This window comes from Martes martes (genome assembly GCF_963455335.1).
Source record: "Martes martes genome assembly, chromosome: 17".
Lineage (NCBI taxonomy): Eukaryota > Metazoa > Chordata > Mammalia > Carnivora > Mustelidae > Martes > Martes martes.
In genome coordinates this window covers 48,208,902-48,223,858 of record NC_137905.1, presented here as the reverse complement: position 1 = coordinate 48,223,858, position 14,957 = coordinate 48,208,902, and the positions used below count along the sequence as shown (strand labels likewise).

The 14,957-nt window shown below is 48.2% G+C and overlaps 1 protein-coding gene across 1 annotated transcript; it reads left to right on the top strand.

Moving 5' to 3' along the window:
* The first annotated feature begins 205 nt into the window (after positions 1-205).
* On the top strand, positions 206-14,664 carry ZNF180 (zinc finger protein 180). Its single transcript, XM_080828500.1, has 5 exons — positions 206-448; positions 2,846-2,934; positions 8,272-8,346; positions 11,109-11,235; positions 12,526-14,664. Exons 2-5 carry the CDS (start codon positions 2,884-2,886, stop codon positions 14,265-14,267), a joined length of 1,995 nt encoding a protein of 664 aa, XP_080684626.1. The 5' UTR covers positions 206-448; positions 2,846-2,883; the 3' UTR covers positions 14,268-14,664.
* The last annotated feature ends 293 nt before the right edge of the window (positions 14,665-14,957 follow it).

Sequence of the window (14,957 nt, the reverse complement as noted above, 5' to 3'; positions counted from 1 at the left end):
CTCCCGGTCCAGCTCCTCCTCTGGGAGCCCCGCAAAAACTCAGTCTCGGCCCGGGCAGCCAACCCAACAGGGCGCGTCAGGCCGTGATTCCCAAGCTCACCTCCGGGAGGAGCTGGACTCCCGCGTAATCGCCGTCGGCGCCGCTGAGGCTTCTGGGAATTGTAGTCCTGGCTCGCCGAGCCCAAACGCACTTCCGGGTTCGGCCAGAAACGCAGCCATTGTCCCGAGTGTGGGCGCCTGCAGTCGCCGAGCACCTGGGCTCGGACGTCAGCCGAGCGGCCCTGCGGATGCCGACTAGAGGAGGGGGCCGAACTAACTTAAGCCGAGTCTGTCGTGTGCAGAATCGGCGCAGGGGGTTGCTTAACCCGACCTCGTTCTGCCGCAGAGCCGTGCGGGGCACCGAAGCTGGGGCAGGCCCGGCCTGGTCGGCGAGTCGGTGGACGCCCAGGTCGGTGAGGGGCGGGGCGGCGCCGGGTGTCCCGTGCGCGCATGCGCGGGGTGTGGGCGGGAACATGGGGTTGGGAGTGTGGGTGGGCAACCTGGGACCCTCGCGGGCGGCGCTTTAGCCTCGGGTCCCCGAAGTAGGTGGAGATACTTGGGTGCAGCTACAGATTCAGGACCGAGGGCATGCGCGAGTGCTTGATCGGATAGTGCCCTTGTCCCAGGCCTGAGAATGCCTAGGTTGGTGAAGACGCCGTGTGCTAGGACGTGGGGAGATCCTGAGAACCCCGCCTTCCCTTCCTCCAGTGCCAGACCGGTTTAGTGCAGGATCTGAGGACTGAAGCCCGGGTGGATGGAGTACTCAATAGCCGATTTGGAGGAGAGGGGCTCTGCCGCTATCCCTGTATTTTGAGCAGACGTTTGAGTAGGAAGCATGAGGTGGGAGTTGAGATTCTGGGTGATTGGTTTGGGGACCCAGCGGGCCCCCTGGGTAGTGAAGAGACCAGGTTTGAGTTGCAGATTCTTGTTCCAGAAGAGGCAGTGCTACTTGAGCGAACCCTCTGAGAATCGCTGAGGGGCTTCAGACTCCTAGTTTGGAGAGACCAGGGCCCGGGGGGCGCGTTCTAGTCAGAGCTCTCCCTGCACGTGCTGGCGGGTATTTGAATGGGAAGCAGAGATTTGGACTGGTAATCCTGGGATTACCAGGTAGGGTAAGGCAGGGCCGTAGGGCATTCAAGTTTGGTGGAGACTTTGGGTTGGAGGTGCAGAATTGGCGTCCGGGAAGGACGGAGCTGCAGCAGCTGCCTGACATGGACAGCTGTTTGGTAAGGAAGCAGGGTGCTGGGAGCATGATCATGAAGTAGGCATTCCCAGGGCCTTTGCTCAGGGGCTACTCTGCTTGCAGGCAGGAGAATGCCCGGGTTGGTAGAGGAACAGAGTCTGGGCTGCAGATTTGGACCTGGAGGGGGCAGAATGGAGAGACATGAGTGGTCCTAGGGCCCTAGTACTGCTTGAGATGCTCAGGTGAGTGGAGAGAGCACCTGCAGATTTGGGGCTACAGAGGATTAGGGCTGCTTCCTGTCCACTGTGCACGAGCGCACACGCACACATACATACACACACACGGGTATTTGGACAGGAAACAGGCGGCTGTAGGTGGGAACGAGAGGGTGCTGGGGTCTTTGTGCAGAGGGTGCTCTATTCACATGCTGGTGGTACCCAAGGGGGTGGGAAGACAGGATTTCCCTAAGCCGCAGGTGCCCAGAAGGACATTTGGGTACCCAGGTCATTTGGGCAGGAATCTGGGCAGGTGTGCCTCAAGTAGGGTCCTGTGGGTGTTGGTGGAGGAAATGGTGTGTGTGCAAGTTCAGGACACAGCCGCATTGTGAACCCACGCTATACTGTTGGAGTGAGAATCTGGTGGGAATAAGGGGATGTGGATAAGAGGGAGAGATGAGTGGAGTTGGTAATGTGGTGTGTGGGCTGGGATTTGCCAGGGACTGTTCTAGTCTCAGACCCAGAAATCTCGAGCTGGCACAAAGACAGATGAGGTCCACTTTCTGGGCTGAGAAAGGGGTGGCACGTGCTGGGGTATGTCAGGAAGCTCCCAGGCCCATGTCGGCTCTGTTGCTGATTCATGCCTGAGGGTACCCGTGTTGGTGGAGGGACTAGATCTGAGCTATATGTTCGCGGCTCAGGCAGTTTTGGGATGGGGGATCCTGCTGGTGCTGTTCTGGTAGGGCCAGTGGAGCCCAGAACGATGGAGGCACCAGGCCCTCCCTATGTGTGACCCAGCTCTGTGCATAGGCTTGGGTATTTCAGCTGGAAGTGGGAGGCCATTCATGACAGGTTGCGAGAGGGTCAGGCCAGGTTAATGGAGGGGTTGAGTCCTGGGAGGGGTGGGGCTGTGTCACGAGCTTCATGCATTCAATCAGGGAGGGTGATTCTGGGTGGTCCATCCCAGAAGCCCTGCTCCTTGCCCGAGGAAGGGGAGCTGGTTTAGGGTTGCAGATTCAGGTCATGGCAGGGGAGGAGCGCATACTAGGTGGTCCTCAGTGTGCTGGGCATTTGTGAGGATCTCAGAACCCGGTGGTGCAGGGAGGGACTGATGTGTGTTGCAGATCTCGGTGGTGGGCAGAGGCTGTGTTTGGGTGTTACTTATAGTTAGGGGGTCCAGAGCCCTGTGATGGTAGTGGGGGTACTAGGTTGCAGGTGCAGAGTCTTGGCCTGGGACAGGGACTGAGGGACTCTAGGTGCATGCAAAGCTTTTCAGGCAGAAAGCTCTAGATGCACACTTGCCATGGGGAATGCATCCTGGAAGCAGAGACTAATCCTGGGGGAGGGTGGGGGGGTGCCACGGTGGACCAAAGCCAGGATGCTCTTCTCAGGGCTTCTGCCCTTGCAGCTCAGGACCCTCAGGCCTCTGCCTGTGCCTGGAAGAGCATGGAAGAGCGGGATGAGAAGCCCCCAGAGCCCCTGAAGACTGGTGTGCAGGTGAGTGGAACTTCCCTTCCTCGAGGACACCCAGTAGCTGGCTAGTCTGGGCTTGGGAGCTGACTTGGCTCTCTTTGCAGTGTTTTGGGGGCTTTTGGTCTCCCCTGACTTGATACACTCTACATTTTCGGAGGCTCCCTGCATTTCCTCACCATTTTAACCCAGATAATTCTTCTGGGGAGCAATTTGGCACCCTGTATCAAAGGCCCTTCGAGTTCTGATTGCCCTGTGGCCAGCTACTCCCAGTTTCGCTTGGGAATGAGCAAAATGAAAAATGTTCGAGAATGGGCCGCAGGAGGAGTGTTGAAGAGTCATGGGCAGACCATGAAATGGGTGATGCTGTGGCCATTGATGAGTGCGATGATGCTTATTTCCCGACATACGAAGATAAGTAGGATCTGTGTTCAGTAAATAATGTCTAAGAATGATCATCTTTTTTTTTTTGGAAAGATTATTTAGAGAGAGGGAGAGAGAGAGCACACGTGAGCAGGGGGAGAGGCAGAGGGAGAGTGAGAGAGAATCCCCAGCAGACTCCGTGCTAAGCGTGGAGCCTGATGCTGGGCTTGATCTCATGACCATGAGAGGGTGACTCAGGCTGAAACCAAGACTCAGATGCTTAACCGACTGCACCACCCAGGTGCCGCCAGGAATGATCATCTTTAAAAAAAATTTTTTTTAAAGATTTTATTTATTTGTCAGAATGAGAGAGAGAGTGAGCCCAAGCAGGGGGAGCGGTGGAGGGAGAGGGAGAAGCAGGCTCCCTGCTGAGCAAGGAACCTGATATGGGACTGATCCCAGAATCCTGGGATCAGTCATCTTTTTTTTTCTTTCTAAAAGGGGTGTAGTTTGTGTGTGTATAGAAAATGTGTTAAGGGGCACCTGGGTGGCTCAGAGGGTTAAGCCTCTGCCTTCAGCTCGGGTCGTGATCTTGGGGTCCTGGGATTGAGCCCCGCGTCTGGCTCTCTGCTTGGCAGGGAGCCTGCTTCCCCCTCTCTCTCTGCCTGCTACCCTGCCTACTTGTGATCTCTCTCTCTATGTCAAATAATTAAATAAAATATTTTTTAAAAATGAAAGAAAATGTGTTAGAAGAATATAAATAAGCAGGTTAACAAAGCTTATGTGCAAGTCCCATCCAAAGTGACTTTATGTTTTCATTTACTTATCTATCGTTTTCTGTTTCTGTACAGCACATTTTAAGGTTAAGAAGTAAACAATTAAAGCACTTTCCTGCAACAAATATTCTTTGAAGACATTTAACTTCTTAAAAATGTTCAGTTAGAATTTCACCACCTCCTTCCTAAACAGTTCAACCCAGAAGCCGTTAGGTGGGGCTCGGCTGTGTGGGGGTCTGCGGGCGAGGGAGAGCTCCCTCCTGCACGCTGAGGAGGGTGTCCCTGTGTGGGGGCATCAGTGACCAAACATGGTGAGGCAGGTGGCACCGAGTGTCAGAGCGCAGGTGGGGTGAGGTGAGTGTCCATCTGGGGGAGGGGGATCTGCTCTGGGGTGGCAGGGCCAGAGAAGGTGAGAAGGGCGTCCACAGGGGACAGCCCAAGTGCAGTGAGTCCTTGCAAAGGGTGGCCCAGGGGGTGTGAGATATGCACTGTGTCGGGGTTGGGGGCCCCTCCCGGTGTGCATCACAACCGAAGCACGTTGAGGTTATCAACGCAGGAGGGTAGCCCAGGATGGGCTATGACAGCCCCAGCCCAGGCTGGAGGTCAAGGGCATCCACCTGGAGTCCAAGTCCCGATGGCATGAGAGTGAGTCTATGAGAAGAGACCACCTGCCTGGAGAGTCAGAGCCCGAGGAGGGTGAGGAGGGCCCCCTGGCCAAGTCCAGGGGGGCTGAGGAGCATCTGTGTGGGAGAGGGAGTGGCAGTGGGGATGAGAGAGGAGTGACCCACAGGGGCGATGGTCAGCTGTGTAAACGTCATGAGGCTCCTGGGAGCCAGGGTTCTCGCAATCAGATGGGGCAGGAGGAACAGTGGAATGAACCTTATTGGTCGGTGGAGATTGTAGGTTTCGATGTGGCTTGTGGTTTTCAGTAGATGTAGGTGTAGAAATATGTAGAGCTGTGTGTGTGTGTGTGTGTGTGTGTGTGTGTGTGTAAACATACACATGCATGATCCTATTTCTGTCCACTGTCAGAGCCTGGGAGCAGTGACATTCTGATACCAGTATGCACGCCCGGCACCCAGATTTCCACCTCCGGCCACAGAATCTATGGGCTTACACTCAGTAGATATTTAGGGTTCCATGTTTTGCTGTTACAAATAGCACTACTGTAAGTGTTTTTGTGTATGATACCCTGTACAGTTGACTCTTGAACAAGGCGGGGGTTAGGGAAACCGACCCTCTGTATGGTTGAAAATCCACGTGTAACTTTTGACTCCCCCAAAACTTAACTACTAAGAGCATACTGTTGACCGGAAGTCTTACTGATAACATAAGCTATCAACAATGCCTATTTTGTATGTTTTTAAATTTTTTTTATTTATTTGAGAGAGAGGGAGAGAGCACGAGCAGGGGGAATGGGAGAGGGGGAAGCAGACTCCCGCGTTGAGCAGAGAGCCCGCCACGGGGCTCAATCCCAGGGCCCCAGGATCACGACCTGAGCCTGGACTGAGCCACCCAGGCACCCTGCATATTTTGTATGTTACACGTATTATCTGCTGTTTTCTTATGATAAAGTAAGCTAGAAAGCAAGTGTTACTAGGAAAATCATAAAGAAGAAAAAATACATTTACACTACTGTACTGTATTTATTGGGGAAAAATATCCATATGTTAGTGGACCCGTGCAGTTCAAATTGGTGGTGTTCAAGGGTCGGCTGGACACATGCGCAAGAGTTTGAGAGGGAATTATGCACTTGATCCCAGGACCCCAGGATCATGACCTGAGCCAAAGGCAGATGCTTAACAACTGAGCCACCCAGGCGCCCCATCATTAGTTTTTGATGTAGTGTTCCGTGATTCATTGTTTATGCACCACACCCAGTGCTCCCTGCAATCCGTGCCCTCCTTAATACCCACCACCAGCCTCACCCATCCCCCCACCCCGCCCCCCCAAAACCATCAGTTTGATTCCCGGAGTCCACAGTCTCTCATGGTTCATCTCACCCTCCGATCTCCCCCCCTTCACTTTTCCTTTCCTTCTATGTCCTCCATGCTATCCCTTATGCTCCACAAGTAAGTGAAACCATATGATAATTGACTCTCTCTGCTTGACTTATTTCACTCAGCACAGTCCCCTCCAGTCCCATCCATGTCGATGCAAATGGTGGGTGTCCATCTTTTCTGATGGCTGAGGAATATTCCATTGTGGATCTGGACCACGTTCTTTATCCATTCACTTCTTATATATTCCAAGGCAACGCAGGAAAAGCAGAAACATCTTCCTTCTTGTGTTAGTCATCTGTGGCTCCATACCCCGAAACGCAGCAGCTTAGAACAATCAGCCTTTATGATCGCATGCGGTTTCTCGGGGTTGGGAGCCCGGGAGCGGCTTCTCTGCATGTTCCTGTTGATCAGCATCTCTAACGAGGTTGTGGTAAATTGTCAGCCTGAGCCGCTCTCTTCAGATGGCTCATGGGTAGGAGGACCCCCTTGCCCGATCATTCCCGTGGCTGTTCACGAGAGGCCTCAGTTCCATACCACACAGACCTGTCCCTGGGGCTGCGCACAGCACGGCAGCTGCTTTCTCCCGGTGCGAAGGACCTGAGAGAGAGGAGGGAGAAGAGAGCGCGCTTCATGGCACACAGCCAAGATGGAGGCCACAGTGTCTTTTATCGTCTGATCTCAGAAGTGGCCCAGCAACACTTTTTCTTTTTCTAAAGATTTATTTATATGAGGGGGAGAGAGCATGAGCGGGGGTGGGGGCGGGGAGGAGCAGAGGGAGAAGCAGACTCCCTGCTGAGCAGGGAGCCCGACGTGGGGCTCGATCTGAGGACCCCGAGATCATGACCTAAGCCGAAGGCAGACGTTTAACAGACTGAGCCCCCTGCCAGGTGCCCCAGCATCACTTCTTCTGTAATCTGTTGGTCACACAGATCCACTGGTACCGTGTCGGCAAGGACTACATAGGGCGTGAATTCCTGGAGGGTGGGGGCCGTTGGGAGCCATCTTAGAGACTGCCTGGTGCACTTCTCCACTCTGAATGTCCTCTAGAAAATTTTAATCATTGTCAGAAGATGCACAAGTACTTTGGGCTTGATGGGTATCAGTTAAAGCCCCAGCAGGAAGAGAAATCAGGGGAGCCCAAGTCTTGGTGCTAAATGAGGGCCATGAGCCCAGTGAGCAGCCTGATGGACATCAGCTGAGAGGTTTCAGTGACTTACACACTGCAAGTAGCTGGGCGGGGGAAGGCCCTGCCTGCCTTCGGGGGCTGAGACCAAAACCCTGACTGGTACCCATTTCATAGTGTCCACATAGTTAAAAAACATCACATCATTCACCCAGATAATTTTTGTCAAGCATACCCCAGTAAAGTTGTAAAGTAAATAAATAGTAGTAAAAAAAAATGAAAAGCTTTAAATTCCTCTCCTGTTCCCCAAGCCCTGCACGTATGTCTAACCCCGTCAATTTCAGATGACACACATTACGCTCCTACTCAGTACTGAGAATACAAAGATGAAAAATACACAGTTCTTTACAGCACCAATCTCGTGACCCAGAGGAGAGGTGTAGAAATGGAAGCAATAAAAGAAGGAGAGTGATTTTACTGTTACAATAAAGAGCTGATAAAAACATCTAAGAAATCCTAAGGGAAGACGAGATGAGACTTTGTGTTGTCCGGGAACACTTCCTGGGAGAGGTGGCCTAAGTGATGAAACTTTCAGCGGCGGAGCAGGAAAAGACAGAGTTTGAATCAGCCATTTAGCACTTGGACCATCTCTGGTGAACTTCGTGGACTCAAACAGGTTTACTAAATGTTATTACCATTAATCTCTGTGTTGATGAAAGAGACTGATTACTCCTCTAAACAAAAATGTTTAGATAATTGGGACCTACAGTGGCTCAGTCTGTTAAGGGTCTGACTCTTGACTTTAGCCCAGGTCATGATCTCAGGGTGCTAGGGTGGAGCCCTACATCCGGCTCCACATCCACGTGGTACCAGGGTGGGTCTGTGTGACCAACAGGGTCCTCAGATCGAGCCCCGCATCAGGCTCCCTGCCCAGTGGGAACTAGTGTGAGTGTACCATTGGGAGGGAGCAGAAGTCTTGTAGGTGGGATATGTTGAAACAGGTGGTTTTTCACGTCCTGGCCTACTCACTGTGGGAGTTTTGAGCCACGACTTAGCTTCTTGGTTATTTTCCTCTTTCTCATCTGTTTTGCTTTCTCAGGACTCTCTTCTTGCTCAAGAGATTATCGTTAAGGCCGAGAGAGAAGATACCGGATCACTGGCCCTTCCATCCCAGGTGAGTTGGCCTCCACTGAGAAATGTGCATGGCCGGTTGGCGGCAGGGACCTGGTTGAAGTGAGCTGGGAGGTGAGCAGAAAGGGAGGAAACAGGGGTACAAGTGGACAACTTTTACAAAAACTTGGTCCATTCTCATGCTAAAGATCAAAGAGAGCGAGAGCTGCGAGGAAGTGGAGAAGGCTGAAAGTGGTACCATTGGATAATGAGAGCTAGGCAACTCCAGGAGGTTAACAGCATTGCCGGTCAGTCTGAATGGACCATCCCGAGGTAGTTACCACCCATAGTACTCTGTCCCGCTGCTCTCAGGAGTCTTCTTTCCCAGCAGCATTCTGGAACCTACATTTTGTAGACTATAGACAGACATTCAGATTCATTCTTGTAGCCAGGAACATTCCTTGAAAGCCCCGTAGGGCAAAGTATGGTTTGAAAGAGGATTTTTTAATAGATCAAATAGAAAGATGAAAACGAGTGACCCAGTTTCTCTAATCGGAATAATCAAGATGGAAAAGATAAAAGGGGCATTAAATGGGAAGGAAAAGCTGTAGACCAGTGGATGGTTAACTGTAGATACTTGAGTTGAGTGATGGCCCCACACTGTAAAAGAATGAGAAGAGTGAGGGACAGCAATCTGGTGGTGTAATGAGAGAGTTCTGTCTGCGTGACTTGGGAGGTGGAGTACTTCATGGAGATTTCAAGGTCTGGGGTCTCACCCTGAGAGCGGGGTGCTGAGGAGCAATTCTAGGGGCTGGAAGTTGGGCAGCACTAGGCGTCGGTGACTGAGAACACATGTTAGGCAAAGTTGACGCTGCCTCGCAGCCCCTGACTTTGGACATACGTGTTAATTTCTCTGTTCTTCAGCTCTTCATCTGAAAAAAATGGTGCTGCTACGAGGATTTTCTCTCGGGGACCTTGTGAGAATTCAATGAATGATAGTTCATGCAACATGCTTAGCTCACAGCCTGAAAACACACAGAAAGTGCCTCATTAAAGTCAGTTGGTTTTAGGGGCCCTTGGGTGGGGCAGTCAGCTAAGAATCTGATTCTTGGCTTAGGCTCAGGTCCCGATCTCTCAGGGTCGTGAGATCGACCACTGCATTGGATTTTGCGCTTAGCACAGAATCTGCTTAAAATTTTGTCTCCCTCTCCCTCTGCCCCTCCGCTCTCAGATAAATAAATAAATCTTTAAAAAAATCAAATAGTCAATTAGTTTTCCGTTACCATCAGAGAACTCTACAAATGGATGCTAGAGACTGTGCAAGACAATACAAGTTCTTGAAGTAGAAAACAAATCCAAGGTATTCTGTGTTTCCAGTGGAGGGGGGTTTTAGTGTTTAAGGGTTGGTAGGACAAAGGTCAAGAAGTAAGGTAAGTAGCGTGAGATTCAGTGTCACTGGGAGGACACACACCCTCCCGCTCTGATGCTGAGCGAACTTGAGCCCACAGGGCCTGCAGAGGAGGGGGTCATTGGGGGAAATACAGGTTTCCATTAACACGGGAATATACAAGGACTATTTGGTGATGATGTTGAAGCTGTAGAATTTCGTTATTTAGAAGCAGAGTGCCCAAGGACCCAGTTGAAGGGGGAAGGAATTTTGAGGGGTGGGTAGTTTAGGGCAGGTGAGAAGGATAAGAGTAAGTGGAGATAAAGGTCGAGAAAAAAACAGTATCCACTTCAGGACTTTTCAGATGGGTCTGTGATAAGCCAGTGAGATTCAGGTGAGAAAGAGGACTTACATCAGAATTTGGACCAAAAATCAGATTATTTGGATGTATTACGAAGTCTGTTGGTACTCTGGATTTACTCCTTGAAATCATTTGCCAAGTGTATATATTTTATAACTACTGTACACCAACACTATGCTAGGCACCTGAGTTGCAGTTACAGACGGTCACTATCTTGCCCCTGCCCTCATGGATTGCAGCCTAGTGACAAAGATGACCATTATACAAATGAACAGAATGTGTGGTGAGTCTTACGATAGAAATGCATGGAACTTTCGGAACATATAGCTGGGGGTGGAGTCTGAGGGAGTGGTGCTAATCTAGTTTAGTATTATTTATTTGACATTTGAATAAGCATGATATGTTTTTACAGATTTTATTTATTTATTTGAGAGAGAGAAAGAGAGAGAGGACTAGCCAGGGAAGGGAGGAGGGACAAGCAGACTCCCCGCCAAGCTGGGAGCCCAGTGAGGGGCCCAAACCCAGGACCCTGAGACTGTGACTGGAGCAGAAGTCAGACACTTAACTGACTGAGCCACCCAGGCGCCCCTGAACAAGCTTGATATTAAAGGGACCTGTGTTAAACAGTGAAGGCGCATGTTTGTTAAAAGTATGAATTGGAGCTTGAAAAACAGTACCCGTAGATCCATGTGCAATGTAGGTGGCAATATGCAATGATATTTCTGAATCCCGTTTTGGACTAATCATGAAAACTTCTGAGGTTTCGGTGAATTTGTGGGTCCCAACTGAGAAAAATGCAGGTACAGCCGCATTTTGTGTAGAGTTCCATGGGATTCAGGGACTTGGTCCTATTCATGAACCACAGCTCAGGAACACCAGGTATAAACAGGTCCAGTATCCAGAACCCAAAGAGGCTTACATAAACGGCACCTCTACACCTTGACTAGAATTCTTTGGACAGTCAGGACAGTTTCCAGGCCATCGAGTTTTCCTTCTTCCATTTGTCAGACTTTGCCTTCTCTGTGCACATTGGAAGAAAATGATGCCCAGCTGAGCAGAAATGTGTGTCCTGTTTTAGGAAGGAGTGAACTTGAAAGTTGTGACTGTGGACTTCACTCAGAAGGAAGAAGGCACTTTGAACCCTGCTCAGAGGATCCTGGACAGAGATATGATCCTAGAGAACCACAGGGACCTGGTTTCTTGGGGTAAGAATTAATGAGTTTTTATATTGAAATGATTCCAGTGGATTATGAGCTATGCAGTTCAGAGGTCAGAATGATTTTGACCACATGTACATTACGTGTGTGCTTTTTAGTCCCCAATGAAGATTTAATTTTATTTAATTTTTTAAAAAAGATTTTATTTATTTATTTGACAGACAGAGATCACAAGTAGGCAGAGAGGCAGGCAGAGAGAGAGGGGGAAGCAGGCTCCCCACTGAGCAGAGAGCCCGATGCGGGGCTCAATCCCAGGACCCTGAGATCATGGCCTGAGCTGAAGGTAGAGGCTTAACCCACTGAGCCACCCAGGTGCCCCGAAGATTTAATTTTAATATGTAGGGTAGCAAAGGTACAACTTCTTTGGTTCAAGCTTGTTCAGTCCTCATAGTTCCTAAAAACCAAAGACTGGGACCAAATTCTGCAGTGATTTTCTTTTGTCCCCAGCCCAGACACCCTAAGTTCTATATTGGTCCCTATCAGCTTTTCAAACTAGATGCCATCTCCTTATGGGAGCAAGGGGATGAGTATAAACATTTCCCAACCTACATATCCAGGTGAGAAACAGACACTTGGGAATCATTACAGGTATTGAAGGTTAATTTCAAGAATCCCCATAGGGCCTGCTACATATTTCTCCATCTCCCACTCCTAGTGGACTGCATACATTGCCACTTTTTCCAGGTGTACTCTCTGTGCTTGACCTAGTAGCCACACGGGCTTCTGCTTCTGAGCTAATCTCCATTCTCTCTCGCTTGGAACCAAAGGAATCCATTCGGCCTTAATCGCCGCTAAGGCATTTAGGGAACCTGGGATACCCATGCCCTCATTCTTTCTCTTGGTTCTCAAAGTAGTTTATCATTGTCTTACTGACCTATGCCTCCAGAAATTCCTAGAAATGTAGATACTGTTTTCTGTTTCACTGAGCATGTGTGTAGCACTAAAGAGGGTAGAAAGGAGTCTGGTTTCTTTGCTAAGACTTGCAAAACTGTTTTGTTATTCTGTAGATTCTGCACAAGTGATCTTATTTTAGAATATAGAGATATTTGGCATCTAAAGTCTTTTTATTTAGAAAAACTGAATTTTAATATCATTATACTGTTGGGCTCTGGTACTTCTCTGCCTCTTGCTTCATCCCAGCCTTCTGTTTTCTTAATCCAGGTTATAGGTCCATAGCTGAAAATGAATCCATATATATTTCATATATTTGTCAGCTTTTTCCCCATATTCCAACTCTAACATTCTTTGGCTAGGATGTTTTATTTTGCTTTCTTCTAGACTTGGCAATGGCACTTGGAAGAAGAGAATCAGCCTCAAAGCAGAACATTTTTGATGAAGAACCATCCCATGGAGTGAAGTTGGAAAGGTTGACAAGAGATGATCCTTGGTTGTCTTCGTGTGAAGAAGTTCAGGATTGTAAGGACCATTTGGAAAAGCAACAGGAAAGACAAGAGAGACCTTTGAAGGAAATAGCATTTACTCCCAGGAAAGCGATTACTTATGAGAAGGTCTATACAAGCGAACTTGAAGAGAAGAGTGGTCTGAATTCCAGTTTTCTTTCACCCCAGATGATACCCATAAGAAGCCATTTTCATAAACATGCTTCACATGTTAAAAAATTGCGTTATAATTCTACTGTAAACACTCATGAGACGATTAATGACAGTGAGAAACACTGTGAGAATAATGAATGTGGAAACCCTGACCAGAACATTCACCTTATTCAGTTTACAAGAACTCAAACAGGAGATAAATCCTATGGATTTAGTGATAGTATTCAATCTTTTAGCCATGATGTACCTCTGAATATACATCAAAAAATACACGCAAGAGGAAGGTCCTTAGATTTTAAGGAATGTGGGCAAGTTTTGAACCACAGTATATCCCATAAGGAACAACAGAGAATACCTGTTGAAGAGAGTCAGTATAACTTTAGTAAAACCTCCCAGAGTTCATCCCTTGCTCAAAACCCGAGAAACCATTCTGAAGAGAAACCCTTTGAATGTAATCAGTGTGGGAAATCCTTCAGCTGGAGCTCTCATCTTGTTGCACATCAGAGAACTCATACAGGGGAGAAACCTTATGAATGTAACGAGTGTGGGAAGTCCTTCAGCCGGAGCTCTCACCTTGTTTCTCACCAGAGAACTCATACTGGAGAGAAACCTTACAGATGTAATCAGTGTGGGAAAGCTTTTAGCCAGAGCTATGTTCTTGTGGTGCACCAGAGAACTCATACTGGAGAGAAGCCTTATGAGTGCAATCAGTGTGGGAAGTCATTCAGGCAGAGCTACAAACTTATTGCCCACCAAAGAACTCACACGGGAGAGAAGCCCTATGAATGCAGTCAGTGTGGGAAATCATTTATCCAGAGCTATAAGCTTATTGCACATCAAAGAATTCATACTGGAGAGAAACCCTATGAATGCAATCAGTGTGGGAAGTCCTTTAGTCAGAGTTACAAACTCGTTGCCCATCAGAGAACTCACACAGGAGAAAAACCCTTTGAATGTAATCAGTGTGGAAAGTCCTTCAGCTGGAGCTCTCAGCTTGTTGCCCATCAAAGAACTCATACTGGCGAGAAACCCTATGAATGTAATGAGTGTGGGAAATCTTTCAACCGCAGTTCTCACCTGGTTATGCACCAGAGAACTCATACTGGAGAAAAGCCCTACGAATGTAACGAGTGTGGGAAGTCCTTTAGCCAGAGTTATGTTCTTGTTGTACATCAGAGAACTCACACTGGAGAAAAGCCCTACGAGTGCAGTCAGTGTGGGAAGTCCTTCAGGCAGAGTTCATGCCTTACTCAACATCAAAGAACTCATACTGGAGAGAAACCCTATGAATGTAATCAGTGTGGGAAAACATTCAGCTTGAGTGCTCGACTTATTGTACATCAAAGAACTCATACTGGAGAAAAGCCCTTTACATGTAATCAGTGTGGGAAAGCTTTCATTAATAGTTCTAAACTTATTAGGCATCAGGCAACTCATACTGAGGAGAAACCCTATGAATGTAACTAGTTTGGAAACCTTTCGGCCAGAGTATTCTTTTTTTTTTTTTCTTTTCTTTTCCTTTTTCTTACATTTCTTCCTCCTTCCTTCCTTCTTTCTTTTTTTTCTCTCTTTTTTTTCCTTTTCTCTTTTCTTTCTTTCAAATGTCAGCCTTCTGTTACTGGGGATCTGGAGGTTCGGTCTGGAGAAGAAAGGAAAACAATGAATCACATATTTTACTTAACATTTTGTATTAAAAAGATCAAACTTGGCCTTTAGGACATATTGCCACATAAGTAATAAATATTGGCACTTTCCTGGAAGAAAGCACTCTGACCTGAATCTGAGGAAATTATCATTAAATGGGCAACTTACTATGGAGTGATTGCGAGTGAGGTAGATCCCTTTAACAATAAAGAGTAAATGAGAATGCAAACACTGGTGGGCTTGTTGTTGAGAAGATTGGAAAATTGGTATAGGTATTGGAACCTAGGCTATAAAACAGTATTTCAATACCATTTTATGACATGATTTCCCCAGTAGCTACTTTGTAATCTGTTTTATTCAGCACTTTCTATTACATGTGAAGATTTCATAAATATTAGGAAAATGGCTGTGATAATGAAGTGGAAAAAAATGCAGGCCAAGAGTATAGAACAGTAACTTCCAGAACCATTGTACTTGTGTATGGATCAGAATTGAAATGGTTTCCAGGTGTAT